The sequence below is a fragment of the Convolutriloba macropyga genome, chromosome 2 (genome assembly GCF_964194025.1).
Source record: "Convolutriloba macropyga chromosome 2, txConMacr16.3, whole genome shotgun sequence".
Classification (NCBI taxonomy): domain Eukaryota; kingdom Metazoa; phylum Xenacoelomorpha; order Acoela; family Convolutidae; genus Convolutriloba; species Convolutriloba macropyga.
Window position 1 is genome coordinate 63,079,733 of NC_134469.1, and position 27,946 is coordinate 63,107,678.

The following is a 27,946-nucleotide window of genomic DNA, read 5'->3' on the forward strand; positions in this document are numbered from 1 at the left end:
AAAATAAACGCAGAAAAGCTTCCAAACAAAATTCTTCATAAAGCAATTCAGACGCATCAAGACGCCAACAAAAAAAGTCGACGGTAAACCCAAATCATATATATTGTCAAAAACAGTAAAAAAACTTGAAAAACCTAAAATTCAAGTGCTATAAAACGCAAACAATGTGTTGTTTTCATAAAACTCACGAGCTTTCAACTGAATAAACAAACTATTTGTATATCTGAATAGCATTTGCCAACAAGTGAACAAAATTTTAAAAGCATTCTGTTGTATCAACATTCGGATAGATAAAAGTAACAAACGAGGTAAAAAAATTTATCCCTGAGCATATCGAATATATTTTGTAAAAACGCACAATTTTAAAAAAAATGGCTTCAAAACTTTCTGCTCTTTCTAAAGAAATGGTAATAGTTCTAACTTTTACAAAACATTGTAGTTTGACGGAAGTGTGGATAAAACAAAAATGATAAACTTTTGTAATAGAACAGATATATTAGAAACAACGGCCAATGATCAATTCCAAAACCATCCTCTAAGAGTTGCTGGTAAAACTACAACTCTTTTGAGTGGGTAAAGACGATTTCAGCGGTCTTCAGCTGTCTTACTCTGGCAAATTTGTATAATTTGTAGTGTAAAAGCATGATTCGTGCATTCTTGATGAACTGCTGAAGTTTGAAAAATTTCAACTAAGTGTTAGACAAAACTTTGGATGAAAAATTTTGCCAACTTTCATATTTTTCAACACAAGAACATTGCATTAAATTGTACAGAAGCAGTTTTATAAGCGACCTGTTTTTGTTACAAATGTTGTTTTTCCTTAAAGAAAGTTAAACAAACTTAGGTGTTGAAGCCTGAAAGTCCTCTTATTGAGTGAGATAAGCAACATTTGATCAAAATATTTTCATCTAATTGACATGAATATGTTTGCTAGAGAGAGTGAAAAACGACGTAAAGCGAGGGAAACATCGTTAGTGAAAAGAAGAGGTCATTCAGAAAATTAGAATTTCTGCTTTGATGCGTCAACAAAGCATCGTGACAAAAGTACTACAGACAACGAAAGAAAGAAACATAGAAACAAGACAGGCAATCAAATACAATTTGAAAAATGAATTTGAACAATAATCTAAATGTTATAATTTGTACAGCAACATCAATATAAGACAGTCTAGAGAACCCATAGCGATATATGCGCACATTTGATTTCAAAAAAATCTGAAAAAAACTGCAGAGTTATTAATCAAAATGGACTGTTTTAACTATAACAAAAAACAATTTGGAAAAAAACCAAAAAGTCTAATCCGGAGACACTGAAAAAATAATGAACGGATCCTCATAAAATGAGCACATCAATACTTTTTTATGTAGATAAGGAAACAAGTTCTCTAGTCAAATTACTATTCAATAAAGGTTTCAGTAAGGGCAGACTGGTTAAAGTACTTCTGAGTTGCAGTTCAAGCACTCTACATGTAAGAATCTAAAAACTTTTGATGATTTTAAATGAAATTTGTAGGCTGTGGTTTATCCCATTTTTCTCCAACTTTGCAATTTTTTTGAGTAGAATTTTGATGCGAATTGTTGAAGGAGCAAGTAGTCCAAGCGGGTCAAATATCCAGTTGACAAGGCTGAAAACTTTTTTTGAGTGTACTCAGGCGCATCTAATGGAAAATATGTCAGAGGTTTTATGATGATCGTGTCATTTGACGGGTTCCATTTCTGTCCAAGGACTCGAACATTGTCCTTGCTTTGTTCAATGTTTTCAAGTGTTATTCCTTTAAGAACTTCGGGTTAGTTAGACACGATTGTTGCAAGGCAAAAAACATATTCAAGAAGACTTTAAAAAAGTCTGCTGGTCAGTATTTGAAGCGTTCCTAATTGTATCAAATAATTGGAAGTTGTCATCCATATAGGTTGATTATTGACGGCTATCACAGCATCGAGATATTTGTTTGCGTTTTTTGCTCACCGTGTTTGCGTTTTTTTCTCATCGCAGTGGTTTAAGACGTAAGTTGCGCATAATGGCCTGCTGGTGACGCCAAATATCAGGCTTGTAAAATCATACTTTTGGACTTCACAGTGGCTTATTCACAGAAAACGAAGTGCAGACTGATCGATTTGGTTGATTGCGATTTGACTGAGAATGCTTTCGATCTCAGCTATGACTGTGACCGCATTTTCACGCAAGTTCATATGGACTCCAAGAAGACCAATTGGCATATCAGGACCTGTTAAAAACTGGGAAACTGTTCACGAAACTTGGAGGCAGTTTTTCCCGTGCTTGTTAGTATTCTCAACGGAGTAATGTGGGAAATACCAGTTTCGATCCGAAGGCGTGTCTTGCATCTCATTTGTCTTCACGTAGTCTTTTTCCAACTCAGTTGGTAAAATCTTGGTGTAACTTTCACGGAGTTTATTTTTACGTTCTACTCGATTGTTAAGACTTTTAACTTAACTGAGGGCATCAAAAGGATTGTTTTCCAACTTGGAGTTTTCTTTCCATAGAAGTCCTATCTCAAATCTTTTTTTCATTATTTGGAGAAAATTTCTATCAAAGGAAAACAAAGGTTCGTGGCCAGCCTGATTACTTTCTGATTCATTTCTCCAGAATTGTCGAACAAGTTCGTGTAGTGCGGGTTATTCTGTGTGATTTCAGGCAACATGGAAGGTCGAAAGTTTGATTATGATTTCCTCGAAGGACATGAATGGGGTGGGTAAAGGCAAAGGCTGTAACATTAAGTAGTGAGCCGATGTGCTATCAGCAACATTCGGAAAATGAAATAGGCATAAATTATTGAAGCAATCGCAAGTTTGGTTTGATTGAAATACAATTGCCCATAAGTAATCAAAGATGGTGTGCTGTGAGCTGCAAAGAGTTGAGAGTTCAAAAAAACTCTGTTGACATGTAAGGAGTAATAGTGACTAGTTTGTTGACTTCAGAGTGACTCATGTTGTTTTCAGTTTTAAGAAAGTGGAGAAAAACTGACTGATGAGAACTGCATGGAGACTCAAAAAATATTGGAATAGAGTAAACTAAAGCGTATGTGTCAATAGCATTTCAGGAACGAAACGGTGATAAGTTGAAGCTCATAATAGCAGTTTTTTTGGCGAATCAGGGCTCTGGTGAGTGCTAAAAGACTGACAATTACTATTTTTGATTAGATTATGTGTTTTTGGGTTGATCCTGTTGTGAGGATGGTCCTCATATGCTTAAAATTTTTTTCTGCTGATTTGTTTGTCTGGGAACGTTTGACTGATTTTTCATTCAATGTTTTTTTGTTCAACGAGATGGTGATTTGATTTTTATAGATAGTTTTGGTTGATAAGGCTCTTTCGAACGTTAATTTTTTCGCTGGATTGTGCAAAGCTATACGAAGTAAGTCATTGCATAATTGGCTTTGTTTTGCTGAAGGAAAAGTTTGAGCGTGCTTAATTTTACTCAGCCAGTTTGTGCACAATCGTTTTTGCTTGCAATATTGCATCTTTCACTGGGATGCTAAATTTGGTATTCAGGGCAATTATCAATGTTGTGGTTGCTTTTGCATTTTTGACATGTCTGGCGGCGTTAAAATTTTTCAGAGAAGAGATTCTGAACTTAGGTTGCAGAATCTGTTGCAACGATAATTTCTGTTTTTCTCGAGGTAGGCATCGTGGTTGTCTGAGGACTGTATTGTGTCGCTTTGCAAATTGGTGTTAGCATGGGAGTTATGGTTCCCGTAGTTTTTGGAATTAGGTGGCTGGTTTCTCAAAGCGTTTTTTCTATCGGTTTTGCCGTAAACATAAGCCTAAAGCTGTAACCACGGATGAACTCTGCAATGGAGATGTTTGTTGAAAACTAGTGAGATAGTACTCAGTTCATTTTAAAGTTATTTTGTCTGAAAGTATTTTTTAGCTTTTTTTGAGCGATACTGTTGATTAATGTCTGCTATGAAACCAAGGTACTGAAGCGCTTGCACAAGTTTTTTTTTTAAAATGGGAAAGGCAATGAAATTTTGCTTGTTCTGGTGGTCTATTTGTCAGTTTTCATTTTTTTTGTTCAATTCATTAATAACGGTGATAATAAGACAGTTCGCAAGAATACGCTTGTATCATGTCTTTTGCTTCTTCAGACACGGAGTTCTGGAATTACGTGAATCCATGTGTAACCGTGGAAGAAGTGTTGTGATGAATCATACAGTAGAAGTTGTTGATATTTTCATGAAAGTAAAGAGAGTTTACCTTGAAGTTTTTTGTTTATTTTAACATTGGTATTTTGATTGAACGTTTATAATCAGTATTTTTTATTTGTTGAGCAAAGTTTAATTTAGCGTTTGAATGACTGACTTATGGGCTAGTGGCAACTGAATTATTAGGCACAAGTTTGAATTGGCCAGACTAATTTTGTTCTTCGTTTTCTTGTGTTTGGGAGACCATGAAATCTGGTATGATTGCACCGGCTATGCCGGGAATTTTGGAGCTTGCACAGCAATTGGGCTAGAAGAACTATTAGGACAAGCTCTGGTAGTAAACCGCTGGAATAACTGTGGGTTCTATTGCTAGGAAGGAAAAACAAATTTGTTCATGGGTGAACCGTGCTCAGTTTATGTTGAATGAGCGTACTCGAACTATGTAAATTGAAATTAACCGGAACTCGTTTGACGGGTTTTGCGGCTGCTGTGTTTTGCGTGGAATGCGATCAATTTCGTTTGCAATCACTAGTAGGCGTTTCTGTTGAGCTCTACCAATTAAATTGCTGTGGTTGCTTTGGACTATTTGTTCCTTTTGGTTAATACCAAAAATCTGATCTGATGACTGGAAAAGGAAGCTATTTCCAAACACTTGTTTCGAGATTGAATGCTCAGTATTACAATTAGAAAGTGAATTTTGAACACAATTTTTTGCATCTGTTGTAGAAGCCCTTGCTTAAAATGCTCAAGCTAGAGATAGGCGGCAAAATGTCGAACACGTTATTTCCGTTTGCTTCACTGTTTTTGGGATTAATCTGCGCTGCTCGTTGGCTAAATGAGGGCTTCTTTGGCAGTTAAAAAAACAAACTGTATCAATTCGGCTATGATTCGCTTCTCCTATTAAATTCTCTTGTGGCTGCTTTTTTTGTCTGTTTTATTTATCCTGGAAGATATATCCTGGAAGAATCCTCACGGTGTTCTGATTTATGTGGGGATTGTCTGGGACAGTTCCTCTTCTATAACCCCGACCGAAGCGTGCCAACATCTATGATTCACAGCGGTGGACTCATAGTGAACTGTGAACAGAATATAAGGAGCTCGTTATTTATGTCCAGATCATCAATTGAACTATTGCTGGTCGGCATGGCAAGTGGGATTTGGCAGAAGTGAGAATTACATGATTGAGCTGATGCCAGCTGATTTTGATTGGAACAGTGGAGATCTGGTGAAGTTCATCACAGTCTACAATGGGGCCATAGTGACGCCCGCAGATGATGAGAGCTCATACCTGAGGTTCACTTTAGCTTCCTACTTGATAGCCGCTATCAGATTCAATCAGGCGATCCTTCTTAAGGGTCAGTTGTTGGAATCAGTGGGTACATCTGAGTTATCAGAAAGAAATCAATATACAGTTTTGTCAGAGGGCATGACAGTTCACATCAAACACCAAACACTGCAGTTGTATAAATAATTTTGAGGTATAATAGTTTAAATAATCAGTCAAAAGTTAACTATTATGCAGTTGGTTTCTTTCTCTATGTAGAGTTTAGTCGATATATTTGTTTCTGTAACAATTTATAATACAATGTTATAAGCTCTGGTCAGAGAGAAAAGGCTGAAAAACAATTCTGAACAATTTACGCTAATTTTAGGAATTCAATGCTGTTTTTACACTGAACCGACTTTGTTTTTTTGTCTGAATTTGCACTTTTCATAGTAAGAAGTGACATGATCATAATGTGTTCGTAGTAAAATACAGACTGAGAAATACTATGATTCAGCGCTGATTTACTATGTTACTATGATCTGGGTAGACTCTTCGGGTCGCACAGATTAGTTACATACACGAGATTAGTTTAGTATCTTAGGGTACACTATGTAAAACCATATTAAAATATATCGAGTTCGCTTGTGCTCATTGTTAGTAACTAAATAAATCTAAGCGAGAGAATATTAACCAATCAGATTCAAGTATTTAAATACGCATAGAAATCGTTCCAATTTACGTATACTGTTCGGAAAAAGTTCGTATAACCTAATTTTAAGTAAATAATACCATGATATGTATCGAATAAGGCGGTTTTCGGCTTAATATTTTAAGGTTCTTTAGACGATTTTTGATCGATTATGAACTGATTCTGACGTCAATGATATCAGACAAAAAACCAGTAAAAGAGCATCAAAAACCTTGCCGTCTAAACTCTCACTTGTGGCTATGATCGTTGATAATGCTATGTACGTTACAATCTTTATACGTTACTTGATGCTTACACGTTGTTGCTATATGATCTGAATTGAACTCCCGAACTACTGTTGTTATCAGAGTTAATATTGGTACCGCGCCCTAAGCGCATGCGACATATTCTACACGACAAATGGGGCTTTGCTTGAACTTGGGCAAAGTGTTACTGGATCTGATAAAGCTATTCAAAACTATGTGAAACCCTTTTACTTGCCAGTTGGAAATTACCTGGTTACACATCATAGTCAACGTAGCTTGACAAACTCAAAATTATTCCGAGTCAGCCAAGGCCCAGTTAGGTGGTCAAGAAGTAACGAAGACGATGCAATCAAATGCTTGCAAGATAATCAGCAAGCAAAAAGGGCTGATTACCGGAAAAACTTTATTGCTTGGAAAAGTCTACAAGATGTCGACATCCAATCTTTCAGTGTAGGATGTGGTGATTTGGTGGTTCAAACATCTACAACTTCAGTGCGCAAATTGACTCAAGTGGAGATACACCACACAACAAAAGTTTTCAAGGAATCCAAGGAATCAATTGCACTTTGTGTAATCAAGATAACCTACTGAAATCCACATCCAAAGAAGTTCCAACGAGAACATTGCAACTGAGATAGTGTTTGCCACTTGTGCCACCAAAAGAGGTCTAAACTCCAACTAAAACTGTAAGACAGAATCTTCAATTTTTTGTAATTAATTCATTACAGTTTGGACGGCAAGAAACCCAACCCGATTTATTTTTTTTTTCGATATCACATGGGTCAGTAAAATTAAACTATTCTCTGTTGAAAAAAGTTGGTAGGGCACCCCACATTATTTTTGTGACGAAAACCATTGATTTTGAAAATTTTTGGTAGTTTTACCAAAAATACAAAAATATTGATATAGTCGGTTCGTATATCAAAAAATAACCTCTGATAAAGTGAAAATTGAAAGAAAATTATGCTAATTTGTCCAATTTTGAAAATTTTTGGTCAATTTTGATGCAAATCAAAAAAACATAGAATATCAATATAGAATATTGAAAAAACCGTACTTTCAGGCATAAAACCGTCCATATTACTGGATTACCGTTCCGTATTCAAAAAATTGCAGAAATGTTGACCAAAAAAAATAGAAAAAAATTGGACAAAAAGCATAAAACTTTGACAAATTCGTCAAAATTATTATTTTCAAATAGAAGGTTCGTTAATTGAGTGAAACTCATTACACAGAAGAAGTTGTGAAAAATTTCACAACCTCCGGCCTTCAAAAAATTATCGATTTCCAATAATTTTTCTTGTCGCTCGTTTACGTACCGTTTTTCGTCCGCGTTTTTTTTTCGTTCTTTAACTTTACAATTCTCCGTTTTCCGTTTTTTACAATAACGTCGGTCTCCCAAAACTTCGTTTTTCGTTTTCTTCGCTACTCTTCTGATTTTCGATGTGGTATGTCATATATTATGAAGTATGTTGTGTTTTTATTTCAGTATGTTGATTGAGCTAGTATGCTGGCTAGTTGCTTTGGTCTTGTTGCTTTCTAGTGTGTGACTTAAGTTTGTTCTAGAGTTACGGCTAGTTGGTTTCTGGACTTTTCCAACTTACTAATTTACTAGCACCCCTGTTGTAGTATATTGATTTTTGCTGCTGTATGTTTGCGTGTAACTGTATGAATGTTAGTTGGTTTAGGGTTTTGCCTTCTAGGGTGTGACTTAAGTTTATTCTGGAGTTACGGCTAGATTGTTTCTTCACTTTTCCAGCTTTCATAGACTACAAAAGCGCTGCATATTAATTAATATTTGCTGTAGTTTGTTTAATATTGTTGGTTTGCTGATCGGTTGTTTAGGTTTGATTATTGCTAGGGTGTGACTTAAGTTTATTCTGGAGTTAAGGCTAGTAAATTTCTTGCTCTTTTCATCCTTTTAGTATACTATTGTTTGCCGTAATTTAGTTTGTTATTTTCATATGTAAAGCCCCATAATGACTTGTGCTAGTTTGTCTCTTGCAGTAGCATCTCTCCTTCTTCCTAGGGTGTGACTTAAGTTTGTTCTGGAGTTACGGCTAGTTTGTTTGGTTGAGTTTGCTGCTTTGGTCTGCTAGCATAGTGGTTCCCGACCTCCCCGCTCGCTGCTTAACAGTCTCCCGCCCGTTCCGACCCGCCTTTCCGTTTCGTTGCGCGCTACTCGCTCGTCCGTTGTGTCCGTCTCGTTTCCCGTTTCTTCGTGCGTCGCTCGTTCAGCGTTTCCGTCCCGTCCGTTGCGTCGCCCGTTTACTACCCGCGTTTTTGCCAGTTCCGTTCCGTTCCCTGTTGCGTTGCGCGCCGTACGCCCGTCTTTCCCGCCCCGTCCGCTTCGTTTCCCGTTTCGTCGTGCTTCGTCCACTCAGTCCTCTTTCCCCGGTTGCCTGTGTTCCTGTTTAGTCTCACGTTGCTTTCAAGCACGTTAGACGCACTCTATAATTTGTTACTCACTTTCGCCGAGTAATTCATTACTCGGTAACTTCTTTTCTGCTCTTCGACGTCTTGATTATCAGGTCGTTGTCATTTGGGTTCGGTATAGCCCTCATTCCACGTGTTTGGTTGAAAGTTACTCTACATTGATAAATTGGCCACTTCAATATCATGACCGAACAGCAAGAGAAATTGAAAAAGCTCTTCAATGCAAGATCTAATCTAGAATCTGAGTTATGTAACATCCATAAGGACATCACAGATGCTATAGATCGTCAAGACAGGAGGGTTAAAGTTGAACGCTTGGTTTCTAAGTTGAAGGATGTCTTCAGTAAATTGGTGCAGAAGAAAGAAGAACTATTTGACTTGGCCAGTAAAGCGGAGAACCCAGATTTAATTTACCCTGTCCTTGAGCAAAGGTTGGATAATGTAACTAATAACAATGATGAATTCCTGCTTGCGGCTAGAAGCTATATTGACTCAGTTGCTTACCGAGACACCGCATGTGAGGGCGTTAACCCTCAAGGGCAGTCTAAGAGAAGTTCACGTCGAACAGCATCATCAATGTCTAGCCAGCGTAAACATGACTTTCTCATGGCAAAACTAAAACGCGAAGAGGCCGAGAAACAGGAACAAGCTGCCATGCGCCTCGCTAAACAAAAACACGAAATTGCCATGAGAAAAAAAGAGTTGGAAATACAAATGGAGCAGATGGCACTTCAAGAATTAGAGGAAGACCACCGCCAGCGTGTTGCTGCAGCTAAATTAGATGAGGCTGAATTAATGGATAACCATTCTTTGTTCAGTCACCACTCAAGTGAACTGAATTTGCTTAAAGATAGGGGATCAGATAGAAGTCAGAGACTTGTTCAGGATTGGGTAAATTCTGTTCCAGCAGGTAAATTATTGACTGCTGCAAGTGAATTAAATTTTTCTCGTCCTGGTTCAGCAACCACTGACCCCCCTGTTCAAGATACTGCCCCTAGTAATCCTCCAAAAAACACAAATAATGTTGCCGATAACTTACATCATCTTGAAATGCTTTCTCAGTACACACGGCCAGGAGTTGCAATTTCTGTTGCCCAGCAGGAAGCTTTGTATCGGGAATATCTGCAGGCTCAACTGCAGCAATCACTCATTGATCAAAGGGCACATAGTCCCTCCGGCAGTGGTGAAGTGAACCAAGTACCAGTCGACGTACAAAATGTCGCACTCCCACCACCTCAACCACCTATGCAACCTCCCCGGCCACCGACACCCGTTATGGCACCAACGAACTCCATTTTTGTACCTGATTTTTCAACAAACCCACAAGTAAATCAGTTCTTGGGTCCGAAAAGCTCCAGTCTGCCTTGCCAATTACATATGTCAATGCCTCATGTTCAACAACAACAGAATCTAACTCAAAGTAACATTCCACACCAAACACAAGTCCCTATTGCCCATTCCCCGCATAAGGTCCCTCTACCTCTAAACCCACTCGTGAACCCGCCTCCCGTGTTCCCATCTCAACATCTATTTATTCCTCAGCCTCCCGTGATTCCGTCGGCCCCTCCAGCGAGCACAGCAACATACTTACCCGTCCCCAACATTCCACAACAAAACATTGTCCATTCACCTCAAACCCGCCTGATAACGTGTCCTACAGCACAAAGACCTCCCCAGAACTGTAACCTTGATCTAAACTTGTGCAGTTTTCCACAGAATAAACCCCCTAACGTAAACCAGGCGACAAATAATGCTACCGTCTATAAAAATGTTCAACCGTGCCTACCCCCAAGCACAGCTAACCCCACCATCAGCCATCCCATCTTGCAAATGAGTGCACAACATAATCCAAAAAGCAACTACGCAGCTAACTGTAGCATCCCTGTTAACCCCTTTAGTACAACTACTAACATCGCGCCACCTTTCGTCACGCCGGTTATACATCCAACATACGGGCATACTGCTCCGATACCATTGTGTTGGGGTGGCCCACCGCATCCCACGCCTCCAGCGCCAGCATCTGAAAATGCAAGTTTGATTAAGGCATTCACTGACGCCTTAACTAGCAAGAGGAATGACCCACTACCCGAATGGAAGTTGTCACAATACAGTGGGGATCCTCTACAGTGGCACGAATGGTATGGTCAGTTTAAAAGCGCAATCGACTCTCAGTCCTTAACTGATGATGTAAAATTGACATGCCTTAAGACCCTCGTTACAGGTAAAGCTAAAACAGCTATAGCTGAGTTCGCCTACTGCGGCGCAATGTACAAAGACGCACTGAAGACCTTAGAACGTAAATTTGGCCAACCACAGGCGGTCGTAAGTGCACATTTGGACAAACTCAACGGCTTTCCACCATTGAAGATGCACAATAGCGATAACATCATTAACTACTCGGGGTGCATTTCAAGTCTCGTCGGGGTATTTAAATCGCTGTCATATGATTCGGATTTAAAGAGTGCTGCGCTTCTCAACACTGCCGTACAGAATCTACCACCCAATATGAAGGAGTCATGGTCACTCTTCACGGTCAAAAAGCATTGGGTGAAATCTACTCTTCTTGATTTCAACGATTGGTTAAAAGAGAAGGCCGAAGCGCACGATTTAATGAAGAATACCTCAACTAAAGCAAGGACTGAGGATACCAACAACTCAGTAACAAGATCAAAAGTTGCTTCAAAGGCATTTGCTGCAAATACGCAACAGAAAATAAACCCTAAGCCGCAACAGAGATCTCCGTCAACATCAATCTTTAGTTGCATTGTATGCAAAAGCAGCCACCGGTTGTGGGAATGCCGTGTCTTTAAGGAAAAGACCCCCACGCAGAGAGCCAAGGTCGTGGCTGAGGCAAAGCTCTGTTTCTCTTGTTTGCGTGATAAACACATGTTTAGGCAATGCCCAAGTCCCCGTAAGTGTAGGAAAGATGGTTGCAACAGCTCCCATAACACCTTACTTCATGGAGCTGAAAGGGTTTTTCCAGCTAAACCCTCAACAAACAACAACATCGATACTTCGAAGTCGAACGCAGGTACAAGTAGGCCATCTACTGGTCAACAGCAACCAAGCAAAACAACCACTTTGTCTTCCGTGACGGATGTCAAAGGCCTCCTTCAGGTCACGGAACTGAAAGTTACTAATTCTTCTGGTACTAGTACTACGGCGTTGGTTTTATGCGATACCGCTTGCAGTAACTCTTGGGTGTCCGATAGTCTCGCAGCTAGACTTGGTTTGCAGGGTACCGCATTAAAACTGACCGTTAAGGGTATAAACACGGAAGAACTCATAGACACAAAGGTGGTTCAATTGACTGTGACACCTCACAAAGATCAAGACTTCGAAGCATTTACTGTACGTCCCTACGTGAGGGAAACATTAAACGTAGGTTCCGACATCATTGACGTGAAGTCCATGCAAGAAACGTACCCACATTTGGCAGTTCTAGATCCAGTAAGATATAGCTATGGAGAAATTGAGATGATACTTGGACAGGATGTCTAACATGCCATCCGCCCGTTAGAGTATTTTTCAGCAGACGAAAAGTGCTCACCATTCGCTGTCCGCTTGCCCATAGGTTGGGTTTTAAGTGGCCCACTCCCGTCAAGCTCAAGTTTAGTCTCCACGTGTTTCAAAGCCAATATTGAACAGGATTTTGAATTAGCTTGTCAGGTTAAATCTTGGTATGATATGGAATCGTACGGCGCGTTCAAGCAAGTTGACCCAAGATCCGCAGCGGATGCTCGCGCGCAGGAAATACTTGAAACAACAGCTTTCCATAACGGCCCAAGATACGATGTCGGTATGTTATGGGCTGATGACAACATCCAGCTCCCGAATAACTACTTTTCGTCACTGGTACAGCTCAACTCTCTCGAAAAGCGGCTCTCGAGAGATACATCCTTGAAAGAAACTTATGCTAATACCATCCGTGAAGACTTGGAAAAAGGTTACTTGAAAACAGTCCCTGAAGCTCACAAGGTAGAGCAGCGGTCGGATAGAGAGTGGTACCTACCACATCATCCCGAGATTAATCCGAACAAACCGGGGAAAGTGCGTAGGGTATTAAATGGTGCAGCAAAGTTCCACGGCACTTCTTTGAATAAATCTTTGCTCACTGGCCCCGACCTGCTCCAAAACTTAATCCATGTACTACTTAGATTCCGTCAACATCAATTTGCCGTGTCCGCAGATATCGAGGGTATGTTCCTCCAAGTGGGTGTCCCTGATTGGGACCAGCCATCACTGCGTTTTTTGTGGCGGGAGGACCCCACAACAGATGTTGTAGTGTATCAATAAACGCGCCATATATTCGGGGCTAAAGACTCGCCCACATGCGCTAACTATGCACTGCAACGCACGGCCCGAGACAGTGTTATTCAGTACCCGGAAGCAACCAAAGCCGTCCTAGAAAACTTCTACATGGACGATTACTTGGATTCGGTGGAGTCACCTGAGAGGGCTCTCAAAAGATCGAAGGAGTTGGTGCAACTTCTCCATCTAGGTGGGTTCAAGCTTACTAAGTTCGTAAGCAATGTACCGAATCTGGCTGATCGAATTGATGGGTCACCTCAGTCCACCGAACCAAAAGTAATTGCCTCATCTAAGGAGGAATCTTCGCACGTGCTTGGGTTGAAATGGGATCACAACAATGATACTCTAGTTGTGACTCGGGGTACCTCCAGTACAGTAACTAAGTCTTTAACACAACGCTTGGTTTTGAGCCTAGTGTCTAAGGTGTTTGATCCCATCGGCCTAGTGGCACCATTTACTGTTGGTGCCTGATTGTTACTAAAGGACATCTGGCGTGTCAGCGGGCATCACTGGGATGAAGAATTACCAAAAGACACTGTTGAAAGGTTCCTCGAATGGAGTGTAGAACTACCCAAGCTTGCAGCAATCACTATACCAAGGAGCTACTTTTCCGGAAACTTTGAACACCTGGAACTACACATGTTTGGCGATAGTTCACAAGAAGTTTTCAGTGCCGTTGCATTTCTCCGAGCTCGAGTAACTACTTCGAGTGGGCCCCAAACGGAGCTTGCGTTTGTCCTGGGTAAAGCTCGCGTAGCACCTATGAAGGTCATGACTGTTCCAAAGCTGGAATTACAGGCAGCGCTACTGGCCGCTCGATTGAAACAAGATATATGTCGAGCTCTCACAGTAAAAGTCAACAGGGTTTTCATGTGGACCGACAGCACTACTGTCTTGCAATGGCTTAACTCTGCAACCAAGCACCCAATATTTATTGCAAACCGTGTTTGCGAAATCTTAGAACACACTAGCGTTGACGAATGGAACCACGTTGCCTCAAGCGATAATCCGGCAGATGCCGGCACTCGTGGTATGTCTGCTGAGATTTTGCAATCAAGTAGCTGGGTGAGAGGTCCAGATTTCCTAAGAACCAAGCAATTCCCGTTCGAACCAAGCACTGAAGTAGTTAATAACATCAAACTTGGTATAGTAACTAAGGAAACTGACAAAACCAATACATCATTGGCCGTATCTGTAACCAAATCAACTAAGGAACCGCCCCCGCAACTAATTCCCTTCGATAAGTACAGTTCTTATCAGAAGTTGCTACGGATAACAGCGTACGCACTCCGCTTGTTACCTTCTCACGAATGTTACCGTAATGCCGATGGTAGCATCATAGACCCCACGGAGCTTGACGGAGCCGAGCGTCATCTCCAGTATCTTGTGCAAGGGGAGTCATTCAATGCAGAGAGAAAAATTCTCCTCGAAAACAAACCCGTTAAACGGAGTAGCCGCATTGCTCCGTTATCTCCCTTCATTGGGCCAAATCGTCTAATCCGATCGGCCGGCCGCATCAAACGGTTGGTCGAAGTTGACTTTGATGTAAAACATCCTATCGTTCTTGACGCACGCCATGCATTTGTAAAGTTGTTCCTCGGGCACACCCACGTTAAACAAAATCATCAAGGTATTGACTACCTGAGGGCTAAAATGCAAGAACGTTATACCATCCTTAAATTACGATCCTCACTGCGTTCAATTAAATCCAACTGCGTCACGTGCAGAATGTTCCGCGCTGCCACTATTCAACCCTTTATGGCTGACCTCCCAGTAGAAAGACTCGCATACCAGTCTCCTCCCTTCACGAACACCGGGGTCGACTAATTCGGCCCGTTTTACGTTACTGTACGTAGGACTACCGAGAAGAGGTGGGGTTTCCTCTTCACATGCTTAACTACTCGTGCCGTTCATGTTGAAATCGTTCCGTCCATGGACGCCAGTTCGTGTGTAATGGGAGTGGAGCGGTTCGTCTCCCGTCGGGGTACACCAGCCATTATTTGGTCAGACAATGGCACTAACTTTGTTGGCGCGGAAAAAGAACTACGCGATAACATCGAAAAGTGGAACACCATCAACATCGCTGTGGAACTTGCCCACAAAGGCATCAAGTGGAGGTTCAACCCGCCCAGTGCGCCACACCAGGGTGGCATCTGGGAGAGGCTAGTACGTAGTTTCAAGCGCGTACTTTACACAATCCTTGGAACACGTCGCCTCACAGATGAGGTTTTAAGTACCACTTTTTGTCTGGTCGAACATGCACTTAATTCACGTCCGCTAACGCCCGTAAGCGCCGACCCGTCCGACCTAGGAGCATTAACACCTAATCACTTTCTCCTCGGTAACCAAGCACGTAGTCTCCCGTCCATCATTGGCGTAGATGAGTTTGATCACCGTAAACGTTACGCCCACGCGCAGTCTTACGCTAACGCTATTTGGTCTCGTTGGATCAAAGGATACGTACCGGCGCTGAACCGACGTTCCAAGTGGCAGACGCCTGCCGAGCATCACCTTAAGACCGGTGATTTGGTTTGGTTAGTTGAAGAGACCAACCCAAGGGGTTACTACCCCACTGCTCGGATCACTGAACTTCGTTACGGTTCCGACAGCGTCGCACGCTCCGCCGTATTGCGCACGTCCTCCGGATCGCTCGTTCGCCCGCTTGTAAAATTAGTACCAATTCTCCCAGCATCTTCTTCTGGGCCGGAGGATGTTAGTAACTAAGTAAATCTAAGCGAGAGAATATTAACCAATCAGATTCAAGTATTTAAATACGCATAGAAATCGTTCCAATTTACGTATACTGTTCGGAAAAAGTTCGTATAACCTAATTTTAAGTAAATAATACCATGATATGTATCGAATAAGGCGGTTTTCGGCTTAATATTTTAAGGTTCTTTAGACGATTTTTGATCGATTATGAACTGATTCTGACGTCAATGATATCAGACAAAAAACCAGTAAAAGAGCATCAAAAACCTTGCCGTCTAAACTCTCACTTGTGGCTATGATCGTTGATAATGCTATGTACGTTACAATCTTTATACGTTACTTGATGCTTACACGTTGTTGCTATATGATCTGAATTGAACTCCCGAACTACTGTTGTTATCAGAGTTAATACTCATCTCTAAAGGTTTGCCATCTAATTTTTTCAATGATTATATGGGATCTCTAAACAAGAAGAATATCTGGTATGACCAAATTTATAACAATTTAATCGGCTAATACTAGATGTCCTCGTCGTAATTCACGTCTTGTAATTTTAATCATCATCAACCAGCATCTTAAAATGAAAGGAACAAAAATGAATTGAGCAGACCCATTAGACTCTTCGCTTCACACAGATTTATTTTCAAAATGAACCTAAATAGACTTTTTGAATTTGTCTCCTTTTTATTATTAATAAAGCTCAGTTACACTTTTTCCTACTTTTAAGGCAGTGTTTTGTGGATTTATTTTTCACATATTTGCTTTCTCCTACGCATTATTTTGGCGGTGAGGAGAAAACAACATGTGGCAGTAGTAAGTAGTAATAGTAGTTACAGTAGATGGAATTAGGTTGTCACTATTTCGACCATTGTCTTCCTGTCAATTTACTTTTCCCGCTTATTCTTGTGTCTTTTTTGTTTGTTCACGCAGCCACAACCGTCCCAAATCAATAATAATACAAATATTTACAAATCTATCAATCCCTTGTAAAGACGTTGTTCTATGCCTTAGCTCTCCCGAGGTCGAGTTTATTGGTTAACAACACACCAAGCACATACACATCGCTCAAAATTCAGATCCAGGTACCGCTTAATTCCTAACAATGCTGTAAAACTGACCATTGGCGTTTTCTTGAAAAATTGTTCAGACACGAACTGGACAAATTAAAGTTATAAAAAGCCAAACAGCTATCAAAAAAATATTTGTGTTGAATTGGTTTTTTGTTTCTGGGCAACCACTTGAGGAGAAATAAATATTCTCATTGTTTCTTTCATGGTGGAGTAACTCTAGATAATCTTATTTCCACAATTTTTAAATATATTTTCATCTGATTTACCTTGCAACTAATCTTCCATCTAAAATCAATTAGATTTTAGTTCAATTTTGTAACACGTGAAATTGACCAAGTTCTTTACCACATTGATTTCGAAGAAAAAAAAATTTTCAAAAGTTTTTCAAATATCGTTCTTTTTACAAATTTTTGAGGTCAAATTCAAATTTTGTGTTCAAATCCTAGCAAAATTATAATTCTTGCCTGTAAGGTATTTGTCCGATCTTGAAGCGAGATCTGCAAACATTTGATTAATGATGCAGGAATCCGCAAAATCTTGTGATGGTTTGAATTATTTTACCCGTTAACAAGTTACCCCAGTTTTTCCTCCAACCTATAAACTTGCTGCATAAATCGAATCTCTCAATATACGCGGCCAATGTCCCAAAAAGCAATTAAAAATTAAGTTTGCGTTTTGTGGAAACGAAACCATTTTCAGCATGTAAATAGTCTAAAAGTTTATTGCCCGATGACAATTAGTATCGAGAGAGACATTTTTAAATATAATTACCAATTATTCTTTCATTCATTTCGTTAAACAATTGTAGCGGTTGGAAAAGGTAAATTTTAAGCAAATTTTAAGCAATTTTTCCGCTTTGTCTAAACCGTTTCCATACACGCTTACAATTTTAATTTTAACACAAGAGTCGTGAAAATGCGTGGCAGGATGGAGTATTTAATAATCAATTTTTCGGACAAGCAAGATGAATCAAGAAGAAAAATTTGGTATTTATCGGACGTTCCAAGGACAGCAACAAAACTTTTTTCGGGAAAATATTTTGAGTTAAGAAACTGTAGCCGTTGGAGAAAGTAAATATATTTTAGGCAAGTTTCAAGAAGTTTTTTCGCTTTGTCTAAATCGTTTCCACGCACGCTTACAATTTTAATCTTAAAACAAGAATCTTGAAGATGCTTGACAGAATGGAGTATATAATAATCAATTTTTTTGGACAAGAAAGATGAATCAAAAACAAAAAATTGTTTGATTTTTTTCTGACGGTACAAGTTTAGCAACAAAACTGTTTTCAGAAAAGTATTTTGAGAGTATGAGACCTTATAGTGTTGCTACAAATGAGGATTACATTAACTGAATTCAGTAAATTTTTGCCCAATGCACAATATCTTTTACTCGCACTGCTTATAAATTGTTTTTCTTTCTTAACTGATTATGAAGTTAATTTTTCACTAGTTGAATTTCATGATAAGAATAAACCCAAAAACACCAAAACTGATTTCCATTTCTTCCAGCTCCTAAAGTATTGAAAATTACATTAATGGAGCAAATAAGTTGCTTTTTGCAGAAAAAAATTATTTCTCCTCTTTTTAACATTATTTTACAATGTTCGTGTGCACCCAGTTTTCATCATTTAAAATGAAATTTAATTTGTTAGCGGAGTGTGGTTGTTTTTTTTTGGTTGATTTGGTTTTTTTTGTTTAACTGCATTGAATTTATACTGGAGCTCTTGATGAGTAGGTTTAAGTTTGATGAACTTGACGAACTCTATGAATATGTTTAATAGCTGTGGGATATGTTGTCACGTGTGCAAACTGCTTTTTTATGTCACTAAAACATCGCTGAAATTTTTATAACGACGTTATTACAAAATTAAATTTTGTAAAAACGATTCTCAAAAACTGAAATTCTCAAAAACTGAAAAACTATCGTTACGCTCCAAACTGAGGTTTGGAGCGTAATGATAGCTACTCAAATCGTTTTGTTTCTGTTGTTTTTCAAAAAAAATTCTTAGGACGTGATGACAGAACCCACCGCAGCGTTTTTTGCCACTCGATTATTTGGTTCAGTGAAGGATCAACGGAAATAGTAAATATTAGCTGAAATTCTGAGTGATTTAGTTAATGGTGTTTGGCAAAGTACATTGTTTGTTTGAGGTTATAAACAGGCGCAACTGATAAGAAAAGCAGATAAGTACTGATTTCAAAGCAGCATATTGTGTGTTTCCATACTGCTGTTATCGCCATCGAGAAGATATCAAACTCCGAAACAAAGACTAGTCGACGGATAACTCCGAGAGGGCAAAAACAACCGTGAGGTAATGTTTTTAATCAACTCTCATTGCGATCAACAGTTTTAGTGGAAACTTTTGCTCGTATTGTTTTATTAACGGACACAAAAATTACGTACGTCGGTAATTTAATTGACATTAGAGACGATGTCGAGAAGATATCTTCCAACGTTCCAGTACTTCCAACCACCTAGCTCCTACATTTTTCCAAGGTTGAGCTTCATTATGTTTTTTACAATGCACTATAGGATTGGACCTCTTGCATCCTGAGCTTTATTACAAAAAATTACCTTTCAATTTTGAAGGCTGTAATTGACGTTTTCTCTATTTCCTGAGTATCAATAGCTTCAACTTTAGCCTTCAATCCCCTTCATTATAACCAGTCAATCTATCAAATTAAGTATGCTTCGCCTCACAGTCTAGTCTGTCTGCTACCGCTTCTATTGAGAATTTTTCAATCTCCCTAAATTCTTTGCAATTCCCGCCTTTTGATGGAATTAGTGCTCTGCGGAGTGGGAAAATTGCTTTGTCCTCCCCCTTCGGACTACCCTTTGATTCCCAGCAATTAACCTAAGTGACGCACATACATATGGTGCATTTAGTGTAGTTGCTCCAAGGAGATAAGCATGAAGGAACGAATAGTTAAGAAACTAGGGAAGGAAGTAGGGAAAGAACCCAGTGGAGTGTGAAGGAATTTCTCATCAGGTAGAAGGTGTCCTAGCCATAAATAATACCCTATTGCTCAGAATGGAAGAACACACGCACACGTGTGCCCAGCCAATGTTGCGATTTTTTGGATTTTGAGCGCGCGCTTTGGGCGAATTAGTAGTCCGAATATTGACTCTATCAGGTAATAATACTGCAATCACTTAAACGAATTCCTGTTTGGTCTAAAAATTAAAAACAATCAAATATAGCGTTTTTTTAATATTAAGTTCGGTTTGTTTTACTTGTTTCATGAATCAACTTAAACAAAAATTGCGACAGTGATTAACACAACATTAAATTTCAGAGTTCAGGAGTGAGTATATAATAACCCAGATTGAATTCGATTTAATTTGTAAGATTGGAATAGAAAAGATTTATCTTTTCACCTTCCGCTTACATTTATGATATAAATAACGAAACAGACGTGCGAATTTCCTCCGTTTTGTTTGGTTATTCAATTATATGGGCCGATTCTCGTCTTGTTTTTACGTTAACACCATTGCTATTGGGAATAAGAGTTAAAAATTGGGAAAACCTGTTGTTGCATTATTGTTGCGTACAGACATGTTCAATGCAAAAGTGGTTCTGATAAAGTACCCCAATTATGCCTTGCTTCCATTTTGATTCCATTTGAGTAGTGCTTATGAACAAATCTAATTACGCAACCTCCTTCTATTGAACAAAAAAGTGTTTTCCATAATAATTTCCTAAATTTGATTCCATTATTTTGATGTTTAATTGCCATAAAGCACATAACATATGCTTATTGCCAAACTGTTTGATGTTTATGAGTCTGTGTGTATTATTGCATATTAATAAATGTGGGAAGCTATTGCGTGTACGCATGGTTGGAAGCTGCTATAATATTGATTTTTTTGTTGCTTTTAGGCAAATATCGGAACAAGGCGCCAGCAATAAAGAGAAAGAGAGTTCTAATGTTATCAAGAAGGGAGCGTGATTTCCTCTCCATTTACACTCTCATTTCCGACCCACGACTACTGCTGATGATGATCAGCTCAGTTTCCTTCTTTCTGCCACCTTCTGCTGCTGCTGGTGATGCTGCTGCTGGTGATGCAGTTGTGCCACAAATCAAGACATCATAGCCACAAATTATATTCATCAAAGGGACCGCCCGACAAGCTATTGAGTTTTACAAGCCATGGCCAAGGCCTTGAAGTAGTCTGTGCCATTACTCTTACAGCGCCTCTTTAAAAATCAACAACCACTTCCGAACCACCCCTACCCTCTCTTACTATCAGCAATCATACCAATCCCCTGCCCCTCCCCTATTGCGTCCAACTCCCCCCGTCCCTCTCCCCTCCCCATCACTTAACGCAACGCCTTTTCCCCGCTTGCAGGAGATTGAGAGTAAAAAGAAGAAGTTAATCTCAAAATGCCTCAATCGAATCAATTACCGCAAGCAGAGCAATCGCTCAAAGCCCCCAGGGAAATTTGCATAGCTGACGGTGGAGGCCCAGAAGTAGCAAGCGCGTGTTCCGTTGCAACCCCTCCTAATCAAATATCGAACCAAGAGTGCTGCTGCTCTGCTTCATTATCAAACAGTAACTCCAACTCGAGCAGCTTAATTGACTTGACAGACGAAAATTGGCAGCAGCACTTTAATCACGATACCAACATCCCCCCTCCTATCTCTTCCTCATCTCAGCCCCCCACCAACACCAACAACCCTGCTTCCTTATCAACCCAAGATAGCAGCCACGGTCATCAAAAACCGGAAAGGGAGTCTAGATTAAGAGATCTGGGTTCTTTTCTCCTGGCTGAAGGGGGTGGCATTTTAAACACCTCTATCCCAGAAATCAGCCTCAAGCCACCAACTCCACTTTCGACTGCGGAGGAGAATTTTTTATCAAACAGATTTCTATTTCTCACGCCCTTCACAGAGTTGACCAACTATTGTTCGGGTTACAGCTTTGCAAACATGTTGAGTTTACCAACCAAATATTCAAAGTCATCCTTCAACATCAAGCGAAGCTATTCATCAACCGCATTCGACAATTCAAGCGACGATAATAACAACAGTAGAAATAGTAGTAGTTATAACGTCAGTAATGTTACTAACTCAAACCAACCACCGTCACTAACTGTTGTGCCTGATTATTTAAACGAAGGCTTAAACTGTCAAAGAGAAAGTACTAACTTTGACAGTGTTATCATTTCGCTTCCACAGAATAGTACCAACTTTCCAGCATTGCCCAAGGGTAGAGTTCGTTTTAAATCCGAATCTTCCTTGAATACGGTTGCACTGCCCGAAAGGCGCCCCTCTAAAGTTTATTACAAGAAGAAGCGACGCTTTAACTCCTCTCAGTCGGCCGAGAATTTAAAACATCACCCGGCCAAACCCACTAAAGTTGATAGCCGAACGAGGTTACACAGCGGCGGACCATCGGGCTTTCAACCTTTTCGCAGCCCCAGACGCTCAATAACTGAGAATTTCACAATTCTGCTTTCTAAACTCAACTTGAGCTCCGACGATCATCAACAACAGCCACCGCAAAATGAGCAAAAAACTGAAGTTAGTAACCAATTGCAGTTATCAAGAAGTGAGAAAAGTAGTGAAAACATTTCACGCGACGCTCAGTCGATACCATCGTCAATATTTTCCAAGCTTAATCTCAAAAAGTCAGCCAATTCAAATAAGTCAACTAAAATCACTGCACTTTTAAGTCAAACTCAAAACCGTTCATTTTTGTTCAGTTCGCTCGCAGCCAAGTACGCTACAAACCGAATGTCTTGCAAGTGCATCGTTGCAGCCGATAACGAAAAGACAGGACGAATTATCAGCGATCGGATCAGAAAGCTCAAACACGAAGCTGACAAGAAGTCAGATAGCGAATCGGCGAGCGATAGTGACGAAGGGAGGTGGAAGTTCATAGACGAAGTAGTCTACAGCTCACTGTCGCAATCGCTTTTAAGAAAGTCGACAACAACAATTGTGAAAATCTACGAGTTGACTGAATACATGGAGATGCTGGACATGTCAGTTGAGAATGTGGTGATTCTTTCGTTCTATGGTTGCTATGGCAACGACATGGATTTTGTACCAGCGAAGAAGGTGTTGGAGAATGCGCTGCTGGAAATGGGCATGCCTTATGATGACTCTGATCTGGAAACGAAAGACTCGAGAAGAATTCTTTACAATACGGTCATTTTAAGGTGAGCATAATTTGGTTTCTGAAATGGACGGTGTGGTTCAAAATCTTAGTTCTTTTCAAATTACAGCTCCTTTGAGAAACGAAAGCGGAATGTACGATAAATGAGAGAAAAGGAAAAAAAATATATTTATGGTGAGGAAAAATAAAATTGAAAGTGCATTAGACTGCTACTTTTGGACGCATGCAGTGATTAATGGATTGAAACTAGGCTGAGACTCCCATTGAGAAAATTAAAGCTCAGAGTGCAATTTTACATGGTAAACTCGCTTTTTTTGAAGTCAATTTTAGTCAACATAATTTTGGATAACACTCCAACTTGTAAGTAAATTTCGAAAACAATTTCTACAGAATTGAACCCCTACGTTAAAGGTCTTGCCTACCTATATAAGTAACGATATATGTAAGAAAATACGTATAGGTACAATTAAAAAAAATACGTAACGATATCTCACCACAAGCCCCAGTGTAAATTTATCTAACTCTATCCAAGTTTCAGAACAAGAAGAAAGTTGTCTCAAAATGTGACATGTTTTAACGTTTATTCAACTATCATTGAGTTTGCATGTGCAGTAGAGAAAAAGGTTTGAGTAAATTATGAGGTCGTGACAACTTCCTTTTTAGTGTGAAACTTGAATGAATTTATTCAAATTTAAATTCGGGTATCTTAGAGCTTGATTAATCTCTTTAAGTGTAAAGTTCACCGAAACTGCTGAGAAGACTTGAATTTAGTCTACATTCGACACCCATGGTCTGTCACCTGCTAGCAGTTTAAGTGCATTTCGCCCAACGTTAATCGAATGCATTTTAACCTCATAAACCAATAACTTTTTAACAAAAAAAAACGTTCGTCTCAGTTTTTGACTTTTCACGTGACGCGCTTACTGTTTCGGCTAATGGAAGTTATTGATTTAAAATTATCTTATTAATTTATGCCAAACTAAGTTCGTAGCAATTATATTGGCTTTTTTATTCGCATATTTGCTTGACCGACTTTTCGTCTGACCTTTCCAACTTCTCTCTCTTAAAAACATCATAAATAGGTAAATCCCTGAGGGAATTAAATGAACGTGCTGCTCACTTAGAAATTTACACCCTACTAGTCCCTAAGTATACCCCTAAGTATGTCACCAAAACTGTTTTGAGGAGACAAAAATTCATGGTGTCAAAGGCGGTTTCTATCCTTAACAGCTTTACCCCCTTTTCAGTCAAAGCCCCTCTCTCAACTACCCCTCCCAGTCACCCTCGATTATCGGGTGATTTTTTCATCATATAGGAATTATCTCATTCTTGAAAATGACCACTGCACTCTTAATAAACCTAAACTAAGTATTTACGCTCTAAAAGAAACTTAAAAGAGGTCACCCAAACAAAACAGGTTTGAGGGTGTTTTGACTGAATCACGTAAATGTTCAATTGCTCTCAAGCGAGGATTGTAACAATCATGTTAATACTGCGGATTTTTGCTTGACCGATCTTTCGTCTGCTTGACCGATCTTTTGTTAAACCCATCCGACTCCCCTCGTCCAGCTCTCGCCCAAACTTACCACCTTCCCTTCACTTAACCCCCCCCCCCTCCCCTCACCCCTCCCCCACTCCGCTCACAGCCCGACCCTAATGCTAGCATCCATAAAACCCAGGTTGCTACTAGCGAAGCCAACCACTCGGCGGTCGTTTATGAAAAATTTGCTCAGCGTTAGCCGGTTATATTTTCATTGAGTAGATTTTTATTGGAATATAAGAAGAGAAATTTAAATCAGAATGTTGATTTGTTTGGTTACGTTTGGTCCATGGTCTGAGCATTTTTAAAAATCAAAATAAGGGAATAAACGCTCTATTTCACTGCTATTTTCCGGCGATAATTTGGTTATTTTCTTTTTTGCGTTTTCTGCTTCAACTCAACTGGACTTAAACGGGGTAAATGTTAGCTATTTTCATTCATTCTGAAATTGTGCAAGGGAATAGGAATAACTCAATCTTAGGAAAACCAAATTTTTAGAAAGCATTTCTTCAAGAATCTCAAAGAGATCATTGAATGGGACCCAGTTTTAGACACCTGTCAAGCAAATCTGACAACGTAATAATTTCGTCGTCATACTTGTTATCAAGGTTTTGTGAATTTTCTCGTATTTTTTAAACGATTTTGAACCGTTTTCATCATTTTTGGAATAACAATCTTAGTTATCTCTGCAAAAATTGCCTGTCGCAGGACCATTTTACGTCCTCAATCTGCTAAATTGTACGAAGTCTTTTTTTATTACCATCTGCTGATAACCAAGAAAACCTTTTTATTTATGCATAAACATAACATAACAAGAAAAACCGAGCAAGCACATGGTCAACATTTGATTACTTAGATTAATAGCTGCATTAGCAATGGCTGAGCACAGCTAATAATTGATAAAATTATTCGAATTATATTGGTGCACTTTCTTTGTTATGACTAGAAGTTGAGAACTGGAGAAGTGTCTTTTTAATCAATTTTATTGGAGTTTGTTTGGAATAGGAAATCAAATGCGTGAAAAAATTTGGAGCAGCTTGAGTTTTGAACGAAATCAGAGAGTGCAGCAAAAAAGACTGGTTTTGTTCATACCGCTGTTTTGAGAGAGCAAGAAATATATATATATATATATAATATATATATATATATATATATTATATATATATTATATATATATATATATATATATATATATATATATATATATATATGAAACCATTTTCTCCTAGTATTAATTTTTTTTGTTCACGTGCGGCTTTTTCAAGAAAACCATTTTGTTTTGACTTTTTTTTGTTCGGTTAGAGATTCGGAAAACCTGGAGATTATTGAGCCATTTTTGTGTTATTTTGCGCTAAATTGACAATTTGTTGCACGTTGTTTTCTTTCATTGCATGAATTGGGGACTGAATGGTAATTTTTTGCTCGGAATACTTATGTTAATTTCTTGCGGTGCATGGTATGGATATGAAGCATTATTTTTGGTTTAAAAATAGACAACATTATACTAATTGATAGTTTTCTGGATGGATTTTTTGTCGAGTAATTTCCGGAATTCTTCCAGCTATACTTTCTTAGGATCTTTTCACACATTCATCGCACTTTTCTTGTCAAGGACAAGTCAGCTTGGAACAGTAATTTTATTCAATCTAGAGTAGTAGCTGGAACCAAAAACGAATAAATCAAGGCGTCTGATTTTTTCAAATTGTTTTCAAAGTTAACTGAGAAAAAAATTTGAGCAGTTTTTTGGATTCGATTTCTCGTTCTGCCGTTTTTCGTTTAAAATTGATACTTAAGCTCTAATAGTGCAGAGCGCATATTGACGCATTTGTGAAATGTTTCACTGATTCGAATTGAAATCTAACAGTTGTATCAATTTTACCATAACTTGTTTTCAAAAAAATTGTAATTTTTGCAGATATTTTTTATCGTTATTTCCTTTAGTTTGATTACTGACAGCTTTAGTTGGCTGCAATATGAGTCAAGTGAAACGTGGATCAGCTTGAGTTCTTTTTCGTGTCTGACAGTTTTCAAGACTTAGAAAGGACTCGTTCTTAAACGAATTTCGAATTTTTGGGTTTTGCTTTTCTGTAGTTTTTTTGTTGTTTGCTCACTAAGTTTCATTAATGACATGTCTCATGCGCTCTTTTTTTAGTCATTTTCAATTTTATTTAATGTTTTCAATTCAAATTCAAAGGTTCTAACGACTTTGACACCACTTGTTCGTGGCTTCTTGGATGCTGCCAATTTTTTAGTTCCTTACGTTGTCTTGTCACTAGTCTCAATAATGACAAGTGTCATTTGAACTGTAAAGATAAGCAATTAAGTCAATTTAAAGAGTTGAATGTATTGCTAATTTTACTGGCTTTGACATTTGTTTTTGAACATTTTTGATATTTTGATTGTTTATCGCATTCATTGTTACTGTCGTTATCTGGACCACCAGTTGTTTTCAGCAGTTTTTGGTCCCTTCTATTGATAAGCGGGCAATAGTATTACGAAATTGAGCTTCAGTTGAGTGTTTCAAGGAATTCAATGTCACTTTTTGCCCATTGTTGTTTGTATTGGTCCTCTAGCTTGTGTCTTAGTGGTTAACTACGCAATTGGTGTTTCCTGTCATAACTCCCAATCTGTAAAAGATTTTTGAAATGGAAGTTTTTGGTCCTGATGGCATCAATAACCCCATTTTCTTAAAAAGAAGTGAATTAGTTGTTTCTTAAACTTTTGCAGTGCTCTGATTAATTTCGTGGTCGTCTTGGTTAAAGTTTTATTTTGAGTTGGCCAATATTGTTCTGTGTTTTTAATAATAACCGCAAATAGATAGCTGAGGATACTATTCGCATTCTCTTGGGTTATTTCGTCGCCAAGAATATTGTTATGACCATTTGGCGTAACAATCAACTCAAATGTGCTTTCTGTCCATTCTTTCATACAATTTCAACTGAATTGCGTGAGTGACCTCCTTTTTCAGTCTTAATGGAGATAGTTTTTTGTTCAATTGCTTGATTAAATTTTTGGTCACACACGACTTACCTCACTCTCAAAAACAACTTCCACACACTGAAATTGACTTATTTTTTTACTTTAATTCATGGAGATGAGTGTGTGTGTCACTCTAATTGAAGGTTATTTTGAAGCAGCCATTTGAAGCAGCAATAAGTTAAACAGATTTTTAATTGAAATATAACATCTCAGCATTTAATAGCAAGAAGTTTCTTTTCTTTTATTATTTCGACTCAGCAGATCTAGGAAGCTGTTGCGGCTATTGAAGCTATTTCCCGTCAATCTGCTAGCTATATTTTTGATTTTTAGATTAATAATGTGACCCCATGACATCACACGCTCTCTTCAAATGTGCTTTGTCCAATAAAAC

The 27,946-nt window shown here is 38.8% G+C and overlaps 2 protein-coding genes across 6 annotated transcripts in view; both read left to right on the plus strand.

Moving 5' to 3' along the window:
• LOC142334960 (uncharacterized) overlaps window positions 1-21,008 on the plus strand; it is a 36,509-nt gene extending 15,501 nt beyond the window's left edge. The window contains exons 3-5 of the mRNA XM_075383289.1: window positions 2,654-2,707; window positions 5,279-5,518; window positions 20,794-21,008. Of these exons, the coding sequence (XP_075239404.1) occupies window positions 2,654-2,707; window positions 5,279-5,518; window positions 20,794-21,008 (509 nt within the window). The remainder of the gene's footprint in view (window positions 1-2,653; window positions 2,708-5,278; window positions 5,519-20,793) is intronic.
• LOC142334590 (uncharacterized) overlaps window positions 1-23,193 on the plus strand; it is a 113,229-nt gene extending 90,036 nt beyond the window's left edge. For 3 of the 5 annotated variants that reach the window (XM_075382738.1, XM_075382740.1, XM_075382741.1), the window contains exon 2: window positions 20,794-23,193. In XM_075382738.1, coding sequence (XP_075238853.1) covers window positions 21,299-23,083 — 1,785 coding nt within the window. In that variant the 5' untranslated portion in view covers window positions 20,794-21,298 and the 3' untranslated portion in view covers window positions 23,084-23,193. Of the gene's footprint in view, window positions 1-16,789; window positions 16,926-19,125; window positions 19,225-20,793 lie in introns of those variants that run through there. The other 2 variants (XM_075382739.1, XM_075382737.1) reach the window with 2 other exon arrangements.
• The last annotated feature ends 4,753 nt before the right edge of the window (window positions 23,194-27,946 follow it).